The 21,370-nt window shown below is 41.6% G+C and overlaps 3 protein-coding genes across 3 annotated transcripts in view; 1 reads left to right on the top strand and 2 right to left on the bottom strand.

The window, feature by feature from the left end:
• Positions 1-21,370, bottom strand: part of LOC134647275 (adenylate cyclase type 2-like) — a 97,517-nt gene that overhangs the window by 54,318 nt on the left and 21,829 nt on the right. The gene's annotated exons all lie outside the window — the stretch shown is intronic.
• On the top strand, positions 537-12,629 carry LOC134647296 (N-alpha-acetyltransferase 35, NatC auxiliary subunit). The gene is made up of 14 exons (XM_063501584.1): positions 537-696; positions 1,120-1,202; positions 1,289-1,440; positions 2,332-2,555; positions 3,086-3,266; positions 3,810-3,996; positions 4,516-4,697; positions 6,371-6,607; positions 6,807-6,947; positions 7,295-7,458; positions 8,351-8,537; positions 10,542-10,699; positions 11,856-11,949; positions 12,489-12,629. The coding sequence occupies exons 1-14, from the start codon at positions 662-664 to the stop codon at positions 12,627-12,629; spliced, it is 2,166 nt and encodes a 721-aa protein (XP_063357654.1). The 5' UTR covers positions 537-661.
• LOC134647529 (uncharacterized) lies at positions 14,142-19,734 on the bottom strand. Its single transcript, XM_063501880.1, has 4 exons — positions 19,587-19,734; positions 18,074-18,317; positions 15,477-15,651; positions 14,142-14,245 (listed from the first exon to the last, which is right to left on the bottom strand). The coding sequence occupies exons 2-4, from the start codon at positions 18,305-18,307 to the stop codon at positions 14,142-14,144; spliced, it is 513 nt and encodes a 170-aa protein (XP_063357950.1). The 5' UTR covers positions 18,308-18,317; positions 19,587-19,734.

Here is a 21,370-nt window from a genome sequence, read left to right as displayed (position 1 = left end):
TAATGGTGACACGTGCACGCTTTACCAGCTCGATGTGTTTTCTACCATGTGTTTTAGTATTTTCATTGGCATAGCCACGATACGCGCAGGCAGCCTTTGAAAACACTTGCACATCACTATTCCGGATCATTTTTATTTGCTAGATAGTTTAACGGACAACTAAATTTAAATATTTATTTCGAACGGCAAAAGCCGTTAGAAACTGTTTTTCAATATAGTCAGCTAAACTGGGGTACAAATTCAAAAACTCACCAGCAGTTTAGCTTCACGACCTTCCAGATGGAAAAACAGCAAGCCAATGAGGTAATTTGCGTTTGTTTCTAACTGTCAAAATTGTCAAACGCAACTGCCTGAAGTGGTGGGGGTGTGGGAGAGAGATGGACGTATATGAAAAGGACAATACGACTAACTACAGTGTTGCCACTCTCAATATATTACTTTAGGTTCCGAATATCGGTACAGTTGTTTAATGATACTTATGACAAGTACAAAATTTTATAATCTGTGGTTGATGTATTCCTTTGCGCTCGGCGCTCGCCGTCGGTAAAAATATCTAATTTCGGCTCGGAAAACTCTTATGTATTGATTTTCCCCGCCCGGTTTTATAGAAATTCATGGTAAATTACCTTCACCATTGTTTAGTTCATTAATTTATTGTAACATGGGTGACAGTGACGATTATTTCGATGGTGTTGGGTTAGTAAGAAATGCATGAATTTTAGTGTTCCTTTATTCTTGTTGGTTTTGTGTGTATTGGATTTGTAATTTTGTATTATATATGTTGTTTACGTTTATAAATACAAGGCTGTTCATGGAAGACTTATATCTCATTCATTATTACTCTTTCATCTAAGTTAACCTTCAATAACATTGTCACAATAATTTCTCATCTTACAATATTTTGTTTAACATACATCATTGTAATGCACTTGTAACCGTTACTTTACTCAAATGCATTTTTCTTATTAGTTGAAGTTGCTAAATATTGCTCATTATATTGTTTATACATTTTGTGTTATTGCAAGGTATCACTAGCTGTAATTACAGGTAAAAAACTATATTAACTAAAGACAACAAGACGACCATAGTGTCCATAGTAATAAATCTTCTTTGCAATAGGACCATGGAGTCTATGCCGGATGCACCTGAAGTCACATACAACTGGGTTGATGTCACCACTGATTTCTTCAAACATATACAAGGTAACATTAGCATGTTTAACCAGCTTTTAGACATGTTTCACTTACATGCTCACTCCAACATGGCTAATCCTAAATCATTGTTACAGATTTACAACTAGGTGAACTCTTACATGATGGCCACCTGTTTGGCTTATTTGAAGCCATGTCGGCCATTGAAATGATGGACCCAAAGATGGATGCTGGGATGCTTTGTAACCGAGGCAACCCCAAACCACTCAACTTTCAGCAGGCTGTTCAGGTACTTCACATATTTCACTCTTGATTAACACATTGAACACAGGCAGAGGAGACGCCCTTGCACATCCTCGCAGAGTGCCCTTGCCTAATGCGCACTCGTGACTTCATCCTGGGCAGACACATAATGAGCCCGGAGGAGTTAAAGTCTCTCGAGATCAAGAAGATCCTGCAGCTGTTTGAAGTTGCAGGCTTGGATCGAGAGTTGTAGTAGGTGGCAATCACAATAGATCAGCAATGGTTGCAGTGATACATAGGTTATGGAGCCTCATATAGCCCCTAACAACAAGAATAAAGGCCTGTCTCCATATTGCGTGGCAAACCATCGAACATTGGCTCGCGAGGCAGCCGCGCGCAATGGATACCGGGTTGGCTCGCGAGCCGAATGTTCGATAGTTTGCCGCGCAATATGGAGACGGGACTTAAGAATAAGAACACATTGAATGCCAAGCTTTATTTTGCTTACTAAAACTGGTCACACGTGCCCGATGCGACAGTGCAAGACTTAAATAATGTTGTGGTCAAAATAATCTTCACCGGAATTATATCTAGAAGTCATATAGAGATTTACATTCTAATTTGTATTATTTAAAATTATTTGTGACCATAAACACTATTAAGAACATTAGTAAAGCAAATGTACACAGTTATTTACAGCCAAAAGGTATGTTGGGATCAGTTTTAGGTCATATGTATAAATCTAGCTTGTATTCCTCTATTTTTAACTTTAGGGAACAGAAGACACATCTTTTGTTTTGTTCTAGTGTGTTACACCCCTCTTGTCAAGGAAAATACATTGGAAGGTCATTATCTGTACAGCTACTTCTAAGCTGACTAATTTTACTCAAAATATAACATATAGTAATGAATTTTCACGTTCATTCTATGTTTTCAGGCAGGGAAATTGAAGGTTGACGACCTAGAGCCAAGTGAATTGATTGGTATAATAGATGCAACAATGGCCTGCATTGTCTCATGGTTGGAAGGTCATTCCCTGGCGCAGACTGTCTTCACGAACCTGTACTTGCATCAGCCTCATTCAATAAACAACAGGACACTAAAGGCATATTGTATTGCTGTTTATAAGCTGCTGGATTGTATAAGAGATTGTATTAACAAGTAAGTTAGTAGGTACCTATTGTTAATTCTTTGTTTACATTTTTCAGAACAATTGTTCATGTCTTTTTTATGTAAAAGATGAAAAGCAAATCTTCAAAGCAAAAAGTTATTAATATGTAGAAGAGATGTAAAGTCTAATGGCATTATTCATAAACGCCTGCTAACTTAATCAGTTGATGATTGTCGTTTGTCCCTATCTGTCGTTATGCCATAGAGAGGGACAAACGACGATCATCAGCTGATTAACTTAGCAGACGTTTATTGAATAACACCATAAGAAATTATTTCACAGCCATAAAATAGATGATGCTAAGTGGCACTGTTATATTTTGTAGTAAGTATATTAAAGTTAATTGCTTGCCAGTTTATTAAATTTTAGTTAGTTGTAGTTTTTAATTTTAGTTTACAATTTTTTGCTTATATTACTTGTTTACTTTTTTAAAGTTAATTGCTAAGCTGGGTGACTAGGCAAGGCAAACAGTGTTCAACTAATAATGTACTGTGTAAGCTATAATTCTTAAAATTTTCAGAGCCCAAGTGTTTGAAGAAGAGGATTTCCAACCAATGGGCTATGGTTACCGCCTGGGCTCAAACCCGCAGACTGGTAACACTTTTGATCCCAATCTGGAGGTCCCGGAGCAGAAGTGTATTGCCATGCTCCGGGAACAGGAGGAGGAGCTTAATAAGAAGGCTAGGGCTTCTGGTGAGGAGGTGGGTCCTAATTACCTATTCTTTATAATCTAAATTGCGTTGTCGCCATGTTTCTAATACTAAGTTATAGTAAAGAACTTTGATTTATGTGCCATTTCGTACCTTGTCACTATGATTATCAATATAAAAGCTACTCTTTAGGGATATCATGTTATTGTCACTGTGAGGAGGTACAAAATGGTATGGAAATCAAGTTCCTTGAAAAATTATTTATGTTTACTATGTTGAATTGTTAAAACATTGCCAAGTTATTGTTTGTAGAATGAATATGTTAATCCTCATTTTTATAAGAAAAAAAATGTCGTGCAAAATAAAATTATTGGATAAATTGTGTGACAGATAAGTGATATTGATATAATTCTCGCTCACATAGATACAGCAAAGCTTGCATCATATTTCTTGTATTGAGGAGCCAGAGCTCAGTTTTCAATTGATTTTTACTACACATTAGAACATGATGATACACTGCAGAATGAAGAGAGTAAAACACACTGTCCAACTGTCCACACTCATCCAAAAGTGAAAGAAAACCCACATTTCCAGGACAACGTATGGACCGCGCTAGCCGCCCGCATCCGCTTCACCAGGATGTTCTACCAGGCGCTCCTCCTGATTACCAAGAAGGACCCTCAGTCTGGCGCGGACTGCGTGGCCCTGCTCAACGGCTGCTCCGAGATGATGAAGGTCATCATCAAGACGGCTGGGCTGGGGACTCAACCTGTAGAGAATTGTAAGTTTAAGCGGAAATGTAGATTACCAAGAAAAACTCTGGTTAACTTAGAAATAATATAAGTTAAATATGTGGCACTGAATCTTGGGTCCGACTTAGACTTTCGTTTTTGTTTTTTTTTTTATTGCTATAATTGGTGCCATAATTGCCATATAGACATTTGGTCCTTATATAAAACAGGCTTGGGTGTAAATATTTATATTTTTGTAAAAAAAAATACACAAACCTACTGTTTTCGTTGTAATCTATTAATTATAAAGCTGATAACAATTGTTTTTACTCTTAAATTCATTAAATTCATTTAATTTTAATTTAAATAGACGCTATGATAAAACAGTGTTTAAAATATCACTTCTCAAAATTTCATTACCTGAGATAGACCAAAAATAATGAACTTCATAAATCTGAATTCTTTCATAGATTTTAATTTCCGCTTTGATTCTGTTGATGATTGAACTGTCGACTTTTAAGTTAGTTGACTTCTGAATTCAGCAAAGGATACAAGTATTTTTTTTTCAGCGGACTCTCCAAACCCAATGGGGTTCGAGCCGATGGTAAACCAGCGGTTGCTCCCGCCCACGTTCCCGCGCTACACCCGCATCAAGCCGCGGGCCGAGGCGCTGGCTTACTGCGACGAGCTCGTGTCGAGGCTGCGGCGCGCGTGGAAGATCACCTCCTGCACCAACTTCCACACTGCACTGGTATGTACGTGCGTCTCGCTTTACCCCGCCAAACCCAATGGGGTTCGAGCCGATGGTAAACCAGCGGTTGCTCCCGCCCACGTTCCCGCGCTACACCCGCATCAAGCCGCGGGCCGAGGCGCTGGCTTACTGCGACGAGCTCGTGTCGAGGCTGCGGCGCGCCTGGAAGATCACCTCCTGCACCAACTTCCACACGGCACTGGTATGTGCGTCTCGCTTTATCCAGCCAAACCCAATGGGGTTCGAGCCGATGGTAAACCAGCGGTTGCTCCCGCCCACGTTCCCGCGCTACACCCGCATCAAGCCGCGGGCCGAGGCGCTGGCTTACTGCGACGAGCTCGTGTCGAGGCTGCGGCGCGCGTGGAAGATCACCTCCTGCACCAACTTCCACACTGCACTGGTATGTACGTGCGTCTCGCTTTACCCCGCCAAACCCAATGGGGTTCGAGCCGATGGTAAACCAGCGGTTGCTCCCGCCCACGTTCCCGCGCTACACCCGCATCAAGCCGCGGGCCGAGGCGCTGGCTTACTGCGACGAGCTCGTGTCGAGGCTGCGGCGCGCCTGGAAGATCACCTCCTGCACCAACTTCCACACGGCACTGGTATGTATGTGCGTCTGGCTTTACCCAGCCAAACCCAATGGGGTTCGAGCCGATGGTAAACCAGCGGTTGCTCCCGCCCACGTTCCCGCGCTACACCCGCATCAAGCCGCGGGCCGAGGCGCTGGCTTACTGCGACGAGCTCGTGTCGAGGCTGCGGCGCGCCTGGAAGATCACCTCCTGCACCAACTTCCACACTGCACTGGTATGTACGTGCGTCTCGCTTTACCCCGCCAAACCCAATGGGGTTCGAGCCGATGGTAAACCAGCGGTTGCTCCCGCCCACGTTCCCGCGCTACACCCGCATCAAGCCGCGGGCCGAGGCGCTGGCTTACTGCGACGAGCTCGTGTCGAGGCTGCGGCGCGCGTGGAAGATCACCTCCTGCACCAACTTCCACACGGCACTGGTATGTGCGTCTCGCTTTACCCTGCCAAATGCGAGTCATTCATCCATCTACTACTGAATTAAAAACATGTTACACCCCTATTAAACTTTCCGCCACATATATTCACTACTGAACATAGGTCTTCCCCATCGGTCACCACGAAGTGCGGTCTTGCGTAACCCGGCTTTTACAAGATCGTCCGACCGTCTTTAATGCCTCAACCCTTTACTTTCATGTCCCAATTCTTTGTTCATCCATTAATTGCCACTTTGTACCTACAGGTCAATTCATAAGAGCTGGTATGATTGGACGAATGAGTGAATGAAAATGTACCTAAAGACACCGTATAATAAGTTTTTGGCAAAAATTTCATTTTTGGTATTTTTGGTGTGGCTTTTATCGTTGACTGTACTTTTCTTACGACAGACAACTAATACTCATCGAGACAATTCTAAAAACCCCTAACACAATTAGGTTGCGTTGTTTCATCACAGAGTTCCTAAGGCCACCTCCTGTCTCCATCATCAGATCAGCTCGATGGTACCATAATATTGCATTGTCACCCAACTTACATGTGTATGTAAAATTTCAGCTCAATCGGAAACCGGGAAGTGGATCAAACTTAACTTGCAAGATTCCATTACATAGTTACATACAGGTCGACCTAATAAAACTTTTCATCCGACAGGACTTCTTCATGGAGTTTAGCCGGCAGCGCGCGTGCATCCTGTCCCGCTCGGCGCTGCAGCTGCTGTACCTCAGCCCGTCTCCCGCCAGCACGGCCAGTATGGCCCAGAGCGCCATGAACGCGCCGCCCGGACAACCCAGGCCGCCGCACGCCTTCGTCGAGATACTGCGAGAGTCCGTTCGAAGCTTCGTCAATCCGCCGGCGTTGACGCCCAAGTCACCTATACCTACACCACAGGTATTTATGACTAATGACTTTCATGTCTCATAGCGATTTTAGCAACATTTTTTTCGTCATGCAATAAACAAATATAATACAATAAATCATGTCAATAAATCACGCTTGAAGAGGCGAATATTTTGATTACATCAAGGCCGCAAACGTGATTAGCTTTACATAATTCTGAATACCAATTTATTAATTCCTTCGTTTGCAGGCACGCGAATTTGTAGAGAACTTCCTCGCTCGCTGCGTTCGTCCGTTCGCAGTGTTACTGCAGGTCTGCGGACATAATCGTGCGCGCCAGCGAGACAAGTTGGCCCTATTGTTAGATGAATTCGCAGCGCTGCAAGAAGAGGTTAGTATCAGAGTAACTCAACTCCTTGGTCAAAAATCACCCTGGCTTCCTGATATAGCGTTACTTTTTTATGTCACAACCAAACGTTTAGTCTGTTAAAAAGGGGCTTCTGACAGGGCAGACACGCAACATAAGAATGTATAGAATCAATCGCGAATAATATTTTTTTATGCATGTCAATATATAAGAGACCTCTACTTGACCACCACGACAATATAGAACTTTTAATTTAATTTAGCCTTTCAATTAATTAATGCTATAACCTCGGTCGGCTATGGCGATCACAGGGTTAACGACTAACTATGTATGCGATTTAAAAAAATCCTGATGCAAATGATTAATTGCAGGCAGAAAGCGTGGACGCAGTGGTGAGCGGAGCAGCCGGCACAGCGCCTCGGGCGTGCTTCGGCACGTGGCTCTTATACCACGTGCTGCGCGTCATGATCGCCTACCTGCTGTCCGGGCTGGAACTAGAACTCTACAGCGTGCACGAGTACCATTACATATTCTGGTGAGTAAAGACCCACTAAAGTAAAGGTAAAGACTAGGTATAGTGACCAATTTCTCATAGATGGGAATTTTGGCGATTGATCTCCGATTACGGCCTGTGGTATGTTACATAGTGCCAGATTTTGACTAGAACGTCCAACGATTACGGAACGTTTTGATGGATAATGTCAAATGTAGCAGACTTATATTACTAAAAAAATATTAAACAAAATTCAACCTTATTTTGGTACTAATATGATAGTGAGTTTTGGTAGTCATCGGACGATATACTATACACCGTGTTTTTATTGAATTCCGTTAACTTCGGGGTATAGTTAGGTACGTTTAACTCGTCCGATCCCACGACCCGAAAACTAATTTTGTCGTTGTCTCCCAGGATGGCTCACCATTTGAGCCGTGGGAGTTGAAGTGGGAGGTTTTGAAATTCGTGGGAAATCTGGAAAATTTATTTACGGCTCATATTTGAGCCCTTGGGATAGGACAGGGAGAGTTTTGCTTTAAAAAAAAAAGTTTAAAAAGTAATTAAATGTAGTATATAGCGTTGTTGTAACACGTGCATTACATTTAACTCAACGAAACAATTGAAATCTGTGACATATCAATGTAATTTCGGACATCGATCGACCGAGATTGTACATACTTAAGTTTAGTAGCAAATGTATGAACTCATTCTAAACACATCAATATGTAAACCGGCCCTAAGGCAAGTGTACACGCTTGTAGAGGCCTTATAGGAAAATAAATTATTGATTATCTCCGAAATGGAGTTAATTAGAATATCGGTGTCTTTGAGAAAGTTACTTAATTTAAGCTCAGGAATGCATCCTTGAAATTAACGGAAATCAAAAAAAACACGGTGTATATAAAATGTCCAATGGCATGTTCCCCTTCAGGTACCTGTACGAGTTCCTGTACGGCTGGCTGGTGTCCGCGCTGGGCCGCGCGGAGGGGCTGGCGGGCGAGGCGGCCGCGCGGCGCGACCCCCGCCGCGGCGCGCGCAAGAAGAAGCGCGCCCGGCCCTACGCCAGGGAGGCGCTCATGTGCCAGGTCATGCAGAACATGTGCGGGGGATACTATAAGGTTAACACCTGCTTTACTTGTTTAGACGCCTAGTCTTAGTAAGATGGCATATAGTCGAGAAATTGGGGGTTCGACAGTGGCGGGGTGGCCAAGGGGTTCAAGGCGCTAGCCCGGATTGCTAAAGACGCCGGTGGGAGCGTTCAATAGGTAACGAATTTGGGGGTGGGGGGGTCTTGTAAAACGTTACGATGCGTTACATGGGCGGGAGGGGGGGGGCGGCGACCCCCGCCGCGGCGCGCGCAAGAAGAAGCGCACGCGGCCCTACGCCAGGGAGGCGCTCATGTGCCAGGTCATGCAGAACATGTGCGGGGGATACTATAAGGTTCACACCTGCTTTACTTGTTTAGACGCCTAGTCTTAGTAAGATGGCATATAGTCGAGAAATTGGGGGTTCGACAGTGGCGGGGTGGCCAAGGGGTTCAAGGCGCTAGCCCGGATTGCTAAAGACGCCGGTGGGAGCGTTCAATAAGTAACGAATTTGGGGGGAGGGGGGGGGTCTTGTAAAACGTTACGATGCGTTACATTGGCGGCGACCCCCGCCGCGGCGCGCGCAAGAAGAAGCGCACGCGGCCCTACGCCAGGGAGGCGCTCATGTGCCAGGTCATGCAGAACATGTGCGGGGGATACTATAAGGTTCACACCTGCTTTACTTGTTTAGACGCCTAGTCTTAGTAAGATGGCATATAGTCGAGAAATTGGGGGTTCGACAGTGGCGGGGTGGCCAAGGGGTTCAAGGCGCTAGCCCGGATTGCTAAAGACGCCGGTGGGAGCGTTCAATAGGTAACGAATTTGGGGGGAGGGGGGGTCTTGTAAAACGTTACGATGCGTTACATGGGCGGGAGGGGGGGGGGGCGGCGACCCCCGCCGCGGCGCGCGCAAGAAGAAGCGCACGCGGCCCTACGCCAGGGAGGCGCTCATGTGCCAGGTCATGCAGAACATGTGCGGGGGATACTATAAGGTTAACACCTGCTTTACTTGTTTAAGCTTTGGATTCCTCCGTCATATTACGGCCGCTATATAGCGTTGACTGACGTCACTAGAACATTGTCTATGTAAACAAGATGGCGCGGTTTCCTAGACGGCGTTTACGTTACGTTGATTGTCAACGTAACGTAAGATGACGGCCGTCATGACGGTGTCGATAGTTTCGTGAACTTTTTATTAGATAGCGGTGACGCCATTTTGAATAAATGACACGAGATTTGAATAAATGATTCCGTACTACGATTATTTTCCTCTTCTGATGATATTTCATCCTCCAAGTAAATTATAGATGATCAAGCAAATCTTGTCAGTAGGAAAAGGCGCGAAATTCAAATTTTCTATGGGACGTTATCCCATCGCGCCTACATTTTTCAAATTTGCCGCTTTGACCTTGGTGGATGACGGTGTGTTATGACGCCGTAGTACTTTCCACATGTCGGCACCGTAAAGACGGCAGTCTATATGATGGCCGTCATATGACGGCACCGTTTTCGGAGAAATCCAAAGCTTTAGACGCCTAGTCTTAGGGTCGGTTGCACCAAACTGTTCGTATCGTTAAAGAGCTCGCAAATTATTTATGTATGGAAAGTTTCATAGTAAAGCGCCGGGGCGCGCGGGCTGACGTTGATCAGTCTCTCAAATGTGGTTGGTGCAACTGCCCTTAGTAAGATGGCATATAGTCAAGAAATTGGGGGTTCGACAGTGGCGGGGTGGCCAAGGGGTTCAAGGCGCTAGCCCGGATTGCTAAAGACGCCGGTTCGAATCCGGCCTTCACCACTGGAGGGCTTCGTTACTTTTTCTTTAATATCTATCTAAAGTCTATTTTTTTATTCGGTAGACTAAAATGACATTTCATAGTATGAGATGACACATGATGTTCATACTATGAAATGTCATTTCAGTCTACGGAATAAAAAAATAAACTATAATATATCTACATGACATCTAATTCAGTTTATTAGTTGTAAAGATTTTGTTCTAAAAAGTTCTATCCATTATTACACCTTATATTTTCAACAGGCTTTAGTAGCGTTCAAACTGCAAGGCAAAATCCGGCAGCCGCAATCGCAGTTCGACAACGAAGCCGTGCGTTACAAGCACCGCTTCGCGCCGCTGTCCGTGCTCACGCCCCCGCAAGTCCACTACCACGAGTTCACGGAGATGACGCAGCCGGCCCAGTAAGTGTAATGCCGGAACCACACTTCGCTATGCGTTATTTGTTATGCGCGTTATTCGGCCGCATACGACGAAGTGTGGAGGGTTCATTTGTCTATAATATTTGCCCGCATAACGCATAAGCGCGAATAGCAAATACGCCTATCCGTCCACCTGTCGGTTTTTTGACACACTTCAAAGGACACGAATAAGCCGAATATGTGTCTCGACTGCCCACACTTCGTTCACTCATTCACTCGCTTACGCTTTTCAAAGTCAAAACGCACCACATATGTTTGGCACACCGGCACCAAGTTTGGCACACCGGCACGAAGTGTGGATGCCGTGTTTGTTGTTCGCTCACATAACAAATATTTGAGCGAATACAGCGTAGTCGCATAACAAATAACGCATAGCGAAGTGTGGTTCCGGCATAAGGCCTGAGTGGACGCTCGGAGCGGAGCGTTCGGCGGGGCGTGCATCGTGGCGTCGGGCTCACAAGTGATTTGAGCGGCGTGCACTAAGGCCGCTCCTATACGCTTGCATTTGTTTAACATGCACGCCGCACGCCCCGCCCCGCCGCACGCCCCGCCCCGCCGCACGCCCAACTCGAGTGTCCACTCAGGCCTTACACTTAGTTGTTACAAGTTTAATAGTTGACCCGTAGTTTGGCAATGTTCGCCAGGACATACATTACCTTTGATCTTCTTTTTGAACCAGAACCATCGGGACTATTTAGGAACTTACTTGCTATGCTTGAACTCATTACCTTGACTTTTTGTGATAAATTAAGCGTTATAAGCAATTTCAGCGTAATGATGCGTTACAAAGCAATGCGAAACGATTCGCACCTTTGTCCGTACTTACATGAGTTCTTAGAGATGACGCAGCTGACTCAGCAAGATGTTACAAGCAATCTCAGTGTAAATCCTCCCCCCCCCCCCGCAACCACAGGCGTAAAAAATAACATTAAAAAGCAGGCGAAATTTGTAGTGGTTGTTGGTTAATTAACCTCTTGTCTGTGTATGATATCAATTCATACCGAATATTTGGCATCTTTTTGCATTTTTCTCAAGAACCATTTTTCTGCTCTGTACGTCAACCGAGATTTGAACCCATCCATGATTTTTGACCACCTCACACATGAATGTTTAATAATTTGTATTTTTTTTGTTTCAGATACGAAAATCCTGTGATACTATATTTAGGGGGGTGCAAACACTTTCAGCAAGCTAGATCGCTTTTAGAAACAATCACAACTCCGGATCAAGAGGTAAGCTTGTATACCTTGCTTGATACTGTGTTTTATTGGTCTGCTCATAAGTTTATTGAAATTGTAGTCCATGCGTCTTAAGATCGCACGGTACCTGATACGACAATTTCACATTCGATTAATTATTATTTTATTAAGAAATTGTGTAGTTGAATTAAGTCCATAGTTAGGGTCGTCGTTGCTTTAAATAAAATACCAGTAGATTTTTTATCTACATATTTTTTTAATAGATATTGTGATATTTGAAAACGAAATAATATTAATGTAAATTATAGTAATTTTTTTGTCAAATTATGATTGAAATAGCTTGAATTATAATATTACACAGTACAAATTGTGTAATATTGTGTAACAAGCATGAATGTAATTTACAGTAAGTTCTTTTTGCTTATTATTTATTGTATGTAGACAGATTTTAAGAAGCTAGATTTATTGTTATGTAGTTTTATAGGAAATTATTTTATTGTTATTTTTGTAGTTCTAGATGGTGTTTTTAGATAAATTGACCAAGTAAAGAATTTTTTAAATATTTGTTACAGATAACCGATCTTCTAAAAGTAGCAAAAACAAATTTCGTAGTATTAAAGCTGCTAGCTGGCGGACACAAGCGGGACTCCACGACGCCGCCAGAGTTCGACTTCACTGTACATAGACATTTTCCTATTATCAAACTTGTATAAATACCTATTTATCCCTGCTACCTAGCAGGGATGTTGCGGATGCAGATTTTTTGACATCTGCGGATGCGGATATTTAAAGGCTCACATCCGCGGATGCGGATGTCAAGATTAGGTACTTAGAAAACGTCAAATATTACATTAAGTATTTTTTTATAAAAAAAAAAACGAAACGTTTAGTGTTTGAGCAAGTATATAGGTGCGTTATATTTAATAAACAGTAACTTCACCGACTTTTCTGGATCTAGACAATTTCGTTATAGGTAATGACGAAATTACTTAGCACTTACGCCGCCGCTAAGACGTTCCTGTACCGACTTGTTCGACATCCGCATCCGCATAAGCTCCGCATCGAATTTATGCGGATGCGGATGCAAATGCGGATGTTGAAAATAATGCGGAAGTTCCGCGGTTGCGGATGCGGATGTTCGCAACATCCCTGATAGGTAGATCTTTATAATTTAGAATGTAGAATTTTATATTATATAGACCAGAGTATTGAACAAGACTCTTGCCCAGTGTATATGACTGAATGTACCCTACCTGAGTAGGTACTCAATGGTCATAAGGATTTTGAGCACGTAATGTATTTATTCAACTATTTGCCGTTTAAGTTTATTGTAAAGGCTCGCGATTTTAACTCTTATTCAGTTTTTTAATTTTTTCGATTCAAAATATTCCTTCCAGTTATATTATATCTATATTTATCCAATTTTTGATCTGATAGAAAGTCTAACCCATTGTTATAATATAATGCTAAGCTCAGTCTATTTTTTAGAAATTTTATTACTTGAACAAAATTGCGAAAAGGGTTTATTGTTTACTAAAATACGCCTGCCATCATGCAAGATTAGACCAAATTTTTAATCGTGATGTATTTTGATAGAATTATTCGAATTTCTAAGAATTTATGTTAAATTCTAAGTACCTATCACAAATCACAACTAATGACATAAAACTAATTTTGTGTTTAACTTTATAATTGCTGAATGATAAATTACTGTTAAAAATGAAGTCCAAAATATTGTAAATAGCAAAAGATGTCAATACACATCTCCATATTATATGTAGTCATTATACAGTGCAATAAAATACTTAAAAAATATTTCATGGATTTACTTCATTTATCTCATCTCGGTAATAAAAGATTTTACGTCACCTTAGGCCCGTAAGTGGGATTTTCTCCCCGCATCGCGAGGCATATTTATGACCCTCACCTTCGGTTCGGGCCACAAACACCTGCGATCTGGAGCATTCACGAATTCACCTCCCTAGGTTAGTTATTTATTTTTTGTTTTGAGTTTATAACTTAAATTATGGCAGACGTGTGAAGTTGAACAACGATTTGTCACCATTCTAATAAAAGCAGGACACAACTCTAAAAAAAATAATATGTACCTAGCAAAATATAAATTATCAACAACTCATTATATTTATTGCGATAAGATCAACATACATAAGTAATTATAATATTCATAACGAGAAGAATAATACATGTTTGGTAAGGATTCACGTTTACTCCTCGCCGTCGCCTTCGGCGTCCGAATCCGCGTCTGAAACGTCTGTGAGGCAGTCCTGTTCTATAGCATTGACCTTCAGGAAATCTGTTACTTGTGGACCTGTGAATTAAAGATAAAAACGAATTGCCTTTAACCTTTTGGACGTCAATGACCGATATATCCGCACCGTAGGTTCAACGCCAAAGACCGATTAATCGGTCACATATCACAGAGCAACATAGACCTACGTGCATATGCATAAAGTTCAATTTCAGTTTTGAGACTTCGGTGACGTGGCGTCAGTGTGACAGGTTTTGTGTTTGACACGGCGTCGAAAAGGTTAATAAAGTATTTTTTCAATAAGCTATCAATTTTCTCTAGATGTTTGTGTGGGATATGTAGGAAATGCGCGCTTTAGAAGGTTTGTATCGTATTTTTCAAACTCGAAGGGTACAGTACAGTCACCTGCAATTAGGCCTGTGCCGAAATAAACTGTAAATTTTAAAAGGCCGTAATTTCTTACCGCAGTTAAAAGTCCTATTATTAAATTATATATTTTAATATAAATAATTCTGGTTTTACGCCATGCGATGTTACAGTGTTACACCGGTTTATAGAAGAGATCACTGAAATTTGGTGTTTTCCAAATGGCAAGAAAAATTTCAACAATCTACCTCGAACTTTCGTGCATTTCGTGAGGACTATATGTATGTAGGCACAGAATAAATAATAGTACTAGGTACAGAAGACTCACTCTGACAAAACGCGTCTGTTACGATCAGCACAGATATGGCCGCTAAGTGGCGACAGCGCCACGCGCGGCTAATGGCTATAGCCACCAAAATTGGTGTGGAACGGATGTACTTTTAGCTACGTGTAGCAAAGCGACGAAATCGCGGAGTGAGCGACGCCTGATGTAGGTATCAGGGATGTTGCGGATGCAGATTTTTGACATCCGCGGATGCGGATATTTAAAGGCTCACATCCGCGGATGCGGATGCGGATGCGGATGCGGATGTCAAGATTAGGTACTTAGAAAACGTCAAATATTAAATTTTAGTATTTTTTTATTTTAAAAAAACGAAACGTTTAGTATTTGACGTATTTGAGCAAGAATATAGGTGCGTCATATTTAATAAACAGTAACTTGGCCGACTTTTCTGGATTTAGACGATTTCGTTATAGGTAATGACGAAATTACCTAGCACTTACGCCGCCGCTAAGACGTTCCTGTACCGGCTTGTTCAACATCCGCATACGCATAAGCTCCGCATCGATTTAATGCGGATGCGGATGTTGAAAATAATGCGGAAGTTCCGCGGTTGCGGATGCGGATGCGGATGTTCGCAACATCCCTGGTAGGTATGTATAGCAATGAGAATGTTACCTTCGGTGTAAACGACGTTGGCAGCGAAGTCCTGTATAGGCGTGGGCGTCACGGCACGGTTGATCATGGGAGCTGGGGTGCCCGGCTCGGTTTCTTCATCACTCTCTATTAATATCTCTTCCTCTTCACACTCTTCGATCTATCAACAAAACAATTAAGCTATAGGTATGTACAGGGCCGGATTAAGCATGTCGGGGCCCCTAGGCAGTGCAATGCTCGGGGCCCCCTTAGGCCCTTACAGTCAATTCTGCATACATAATGTTCATTTTTCAGTTCAGGGAAGTAAGTTTGTGGTTTTAATTTCTACCTTCAGGTGTCGGTTGAGCCGATCCGAACATGCCGAGCTATGTCTTTTTCGCTCTTATTGCGTGGTCATAAAGCTTTTTTCTATCAGTTTTTGCCGATTCCTTTTTGCGTCAAGTACGAAGTGTGGGGAGAGCCCTTTTTTTCTCAATAGGTAGTTAAATATTGTGCCAGGCTGAACAGCGATTGTCCGACGATAATACCATACGCCGAGCCACATGATTAAAATTAACGTAATAATAAAGATATTCCATAGGTTTAATTTTCTATTAATTCACCAGTCAAGTTAGCATGTAGGGACAGGGTCAACCAGAAAAGTAGCAAAAAAACGCGAGCGCAGCGAGCGCGAAATTTTTTGTTAAAAATTGTGAAAGCGTGTTAAAAAGGCCGGGCCGGGCATAAAAATCCGAAGTTCCCCAGTGAGCCGAGCTTTCATGCGAGGTCGAAGCCGTGCTTCAGGATAAGCTCAGCTAGAGCACAGACGCCAACTAATATCCATTGTATTAAAAAGCGAGACCGCAGGCCGAGCTTGGCGCAGCGAGGCCAAAGGCTAAGCTGAAGAAGAGGAAATTTGGAAGACAAACCAAACATGGAGGTAAAAAGTGAGGCTGACGGTCGAGCTCAGCAATCTCCACATTACTTAACAAGCCCGAAGCGTACTTATAACCAGCGAGGTGAGCTTTCATGCGAGGCAAAAGGCCAAGCTTCTGAAATCAATTTTTATATTTGATAAAAAGCGACGCCGAAGGTCGAACTGTAAGAAAGTAGCGCTCTGACACGAACCAATCGTCAAATGTTACTCGACAATAATATGTCTTAAGCAAGAGTTACTCGGAGATGAGGTATTAGATTAGGCCCTCGGGAGCCTGAAAATCAAGCTCGATATTACAGACTTTAAATCTATAAAATAACATAATTTACATATCATCTAATGATCGTGTATCTGAGAAACTGATATTGGACATTAAGTAGGTATAAATATTTAGGTACAATAAAAACAATACATATTTATGAATTTTGGCCATATGAAACAAATATTGTTTTCGTCGCGCGCGGGGCCGCCGGGGCCCCCTAGGCGAGGCGGGGCCCATAGGCAGTTGCCTACTCTGACTTAGGGTTAATCCGGCCCTGGGTATGTACTAACATGTACAAACTATACAAGTGCTTCCTGTAACAGGATCAATAACTTAAACTAAAGGCTGTACTCCTCAAACTGACCAACATTTGTTCAGCAACTTTAAAAAATTATGGAGCCTTTAGACTTCCTCTTTATCATACAAAATAAATATTGCCTTCAATGTACGCTGACATCAGTATGTTTGACGTTGCTTGTCACGCTTTAAACATAACAATACATTGCGTCTTAGAATGAACTTTAAAGTGTAGTAAAAATCAAAACATGAGTTATTTTCAAAAGTTGCTGAACAAATGTTGGTCAGATTGAGGAGTGCAGCCTACATTTTAATTTATTGCTCCTGTTACAGGAAACAACCGGTATACAAACACTAACAACTGTCATTTAAGTAAATAAGTGTTCCGTAAACAAAGTTTTGTACACTAAAAAACCAGATTGGGTAGAGCAGCGGTCGGCAACCTTTTAGCAGCCAGGGGCCACATAGTAGTTAACGAAGTTGACGCGGGCCGTACTTTGTTAATATTTATGTCTTTACCAGATATTGTCGTTTGTCAATATTACATACAAAATAGCCAGGGAGGCTCGCGGGCCGCAAGTGACAGGTTCACGGGCCGCAGGTTGCCGATCGCTGGGGTAGAGAATTTGTCAATCGACCTGAGATTTTAGTTAATCGGATATAATATAAAACAGAGTATAGTTACAATTAGTCTGAATACATTATTTTCATAGTTTCATTAGCGCGTAACAATCAAATTCATTGGGCCATTCCAGATTACGTATTCAACTCAACTTATGTATAAAAATGTTTTTTACAACATTTTCATAATTTTAGTATTGCTCGAATAAAAGATCAAACACATACTTTTTTTGATGTGAGATAAATCAAAAAAATTAGAGTTTTGTAATTTAAAACTGAAGCGTGCGCTTACTTTAATTAAGTAATTGGTTTATTTTGTAGGTACTTATTTTTACTTAGCGATAGTTACGTAGCGTTGAAACTAGGTACGTCTAGGGTTTGCAATCCGGATCCGAAATGTATGAAATTATCCGGATCCGCGGATGTTCCCATACATTTCGGATCCGTCGTGCAAACCCTATAGGTACGTCGTTATAAAAATCTTACCTGTATATCAAAAGACTGTTGCTTCTTCCTAAACTCTAAAAGGGCTGAAGAAGACGTGGGCGACCTCGAGCTCGCAGCAAACTTGATGCACCCAGGAGACGGAGACGGGGTCCCGTGGCTGGGCCCCCCTTCATTCACCTGGTACCCCACCTCGAGGTTCAAGGGCAGGTTCGGGTTGCCCGCGGAGCGGCGTCTACGGAGCTGGCAGGAAGGTTCAGAAGACTCTTCTGCCATGTTGTCGAGTCTAGAACGACATGAGAATACGGTACGGTTTTAATAGTCCGTCTAAAATATTTGAAGTCTATTAGTCATCATCACAAATACCTTCCTAATCAATACTTTAAAAAAAGCGGCCAAGTGCGAGTCGGACTCGCCCATGAAGGATTCCGGGGGTTTATGACGTATAAAAAAAACTACTTACTACTTAGATTTCATTCAAACCAATTTTCGGTGGAAGTTTGCATGGTTCATCATATATTTTGTTTAGTTTTATCATTGTTTTATTTTAGAAGTTACAGGGGGGGACACACACACACACACATTTTACCACTTTGGAGGTGTCTCTCGCGCAAACTATTCAGTTTAGAAAAAAATTATATTAGAAACCTCATTATCATTTTTTAAGACCTACCTATCCAATACCCCACACGTATTGGTTTGATGAAAAAAAAATTTTTTGAGTTTCAGTTCTAAGTATGGGGAACCCCCAAAATCTATTGTTTTTTTTTTCTATTTTTGTGTGAAAATCTTAATGCGGTTCATAGAATACATCTACTTACCAAGTTTCAACAGTATAGTTCTTATAGTTTCGGAAAAAAGTGGCTGTGACATACGGACGGACAGACAGACATGACGAATATAATAAGGGTTCTGTTTTTTGCCATTTGGCTACGGAACCCTAAAAATGAAGACCGAATTTGACTCGAAATATTGACGGAAGGTTATGTGGCACTCTGATGGTAGACATATATGTATCATAGGTCTGTCTTCAAATTTGATAGTTTGATCTTGACACATTCTTCGCTAGTTCATTGTAGGTACGAGTATTGACATGGTAATCCAGATTAGTTTTCATTTACTTTACGAGGTCAAGTTGCGCCTTTGACAATTTAACGCGAAAATTTTGTGGTACCTGTTAATTAATGCCATGGTAATGCAAACACTATGTGCCAAAATTAAGTTTTTGTATCTCTCCAATCTATATATCCTTCACAATTCACATGTTAACGGCTAACTATTTCTAATACCCGACTAGGTAGGTATTATGTCTAAGGTGTCTGTCTAATTTACTTTAATTAGGTACCAAGGTCGTTAGTATAATTAACAAAATATAATAGCTAATCGAATTATAAACAGTCAGCTGATTATAAAATTAACCTCCCATGTGGAAACACTTCTATTTTAGGGCTGCATATCGCACTCCTTTACTTGCTAATATCATCATCAGGCTATATTAGTCCACTGCTGGACATATCCCTCCCCTAAAGAGCGCCAAAGCTGCACACAAACTTACTATAATTCCTGAATTCTTGCAAGCAATCCGTCTTCAGCTGATCCGTCGTTACCTAACACCGACTTCCTTGGCCGTCGCACGTCGTAGGCCTATTATGGCTGTGGGTGGACACTGCCAGTACTGCCTCTGACACTCAGGCTACCGAAGCCGTAGAACTTAATCTGCAGGGTTTTGTGCCAGTGAGGGAAAACCTTTTTTTATCCGATTTCTGGTGAAAGTTGGGCAATGTTTTTAGATAATTTTCGCTTAGTTGCAAAAGATCCAGTACCTAATAGTTGCCCATTACATAGCTGTAACAGGAAATCCCGTTCTTCCGCTGTAGGCGTTATACATAGGTAGGTACGACTCAATATTACCTAATAGGTATCTATAAATTCATATGGATTCCGATGGAAGCATCACGCTAAGTAGAGTAAGTTGGCAAAAATGTTGTTTATTTTTGTCTAGTTAGCGTTTTTTGTGCTATCATTCCTAGGAAGCTATTCCGTTGTATAACAGTTAATTCCGATCGAGTGTAGAGACCGTGAAGAAACCTTATTGACACGGAAAATGTTAATGATACTATCAGCCTGCTTTCAACCATTCGAGACGCCCGATTAGCAAAAACCTAAAGTCAATCGATGCCATTTTATTTTGCAATCGGTACTGGTAACGAATTTATCAACATCATGGTTTAATATAATACATTCATCATATAATTAAGCGGTACAAGGGAAATATTTTAGGTAATATATTAATAGTTTTTGTAGAAGGTATGGTACCTAATACCTATTAGGTTATTACCTAGGTACTTTACGATAGTCTATAAATTCGTCATTCGAAATTACAAAACACAAAGGAAGGTATTAAATCTTTTAAAGTAAGGTTAGACCAATTGCATGCATAGATAAATACTTATTAGTACCAGTTTTTAAAAACTAATAATGTTTAAGTAGGTAGGTATTTGAATGACTATGAAAAATAGCAGTGGAAGTAAACAATCGCACCAACAGTTCTTCCACCCTGTCGTTTATAAGGTTTCATCGTTCCACTGAATTGTTATTTTAATCTACGACTAAGCGTCAATTTTTACATGAAAATTGTGCCACTAATTAAGTCTTATTTGATTCAAATGTGTGTAAGTTTTTCTTGACAGAAAATGCTGTTTCGTGCAAAACACATTCAAATGACTTATGCGTAAAAACAGTCTAATCGCTGTGACCTAGTTGTCTGGTTACGATCTAGTCTAGAACTTGACTCGACGTGTCACTGCCAACCGGCCACCTTCCTTTGCAAGAAATTGTTAATTTATATACGAACCTGTTACATATTTTATTAACTATGTCAGTTCACGTAGCTCGGTTATATAGGTACTTAAGCGTTTTTGATCCATTTATTAGAATGAGAATTAAAGACGTGTTTGTTTGAAAATACATGTGGTGATCCCGACGACTACCCGTTCATGTGTGGGATTAAGAACCTACATAATGCCTATTATGTTATTCTCATAGCAGTTTTCCCGATTCAAAAATGTACTAATCGTTCGTTAATAGCGAATAGCGATCATTATGAAGTCGATACTAAGATGGCCAGAGCTTGTAATAAGGCGTAGCAAAAACTATGCACAAATGGCGAAAAACCTGCCGTAACGACAGAGGAGCAGAGGCCGCCCGACATCGACCTGGTTGTGCACAAAACCTCAAGCAGGCCCATTTTCCAGAGCTAAAATACGAAGAGAAATTTTTTGGAGAAATTCGACTCTCAATAATCTGATCTTTGTTATACCATACCATCCCATTCCTTAT

The sequence above is a fragment of the Cydia amplana genome, chromosome 4 (genome assembly GCF_948474715.1).
Source record: "Cydia amplana chromosome 4, ilCydAmpl1.1, whole genome shotgun sequence".
Lineage (NCBI taxonomy): Eukaryota > Metazoa > Arthropoda > Insecta > Lepidoptera > Tortricidae > Cydia > Cydia amplana.
This window is presented reverse-complemented; position numbering and strand designations above follow the sequence as displayed.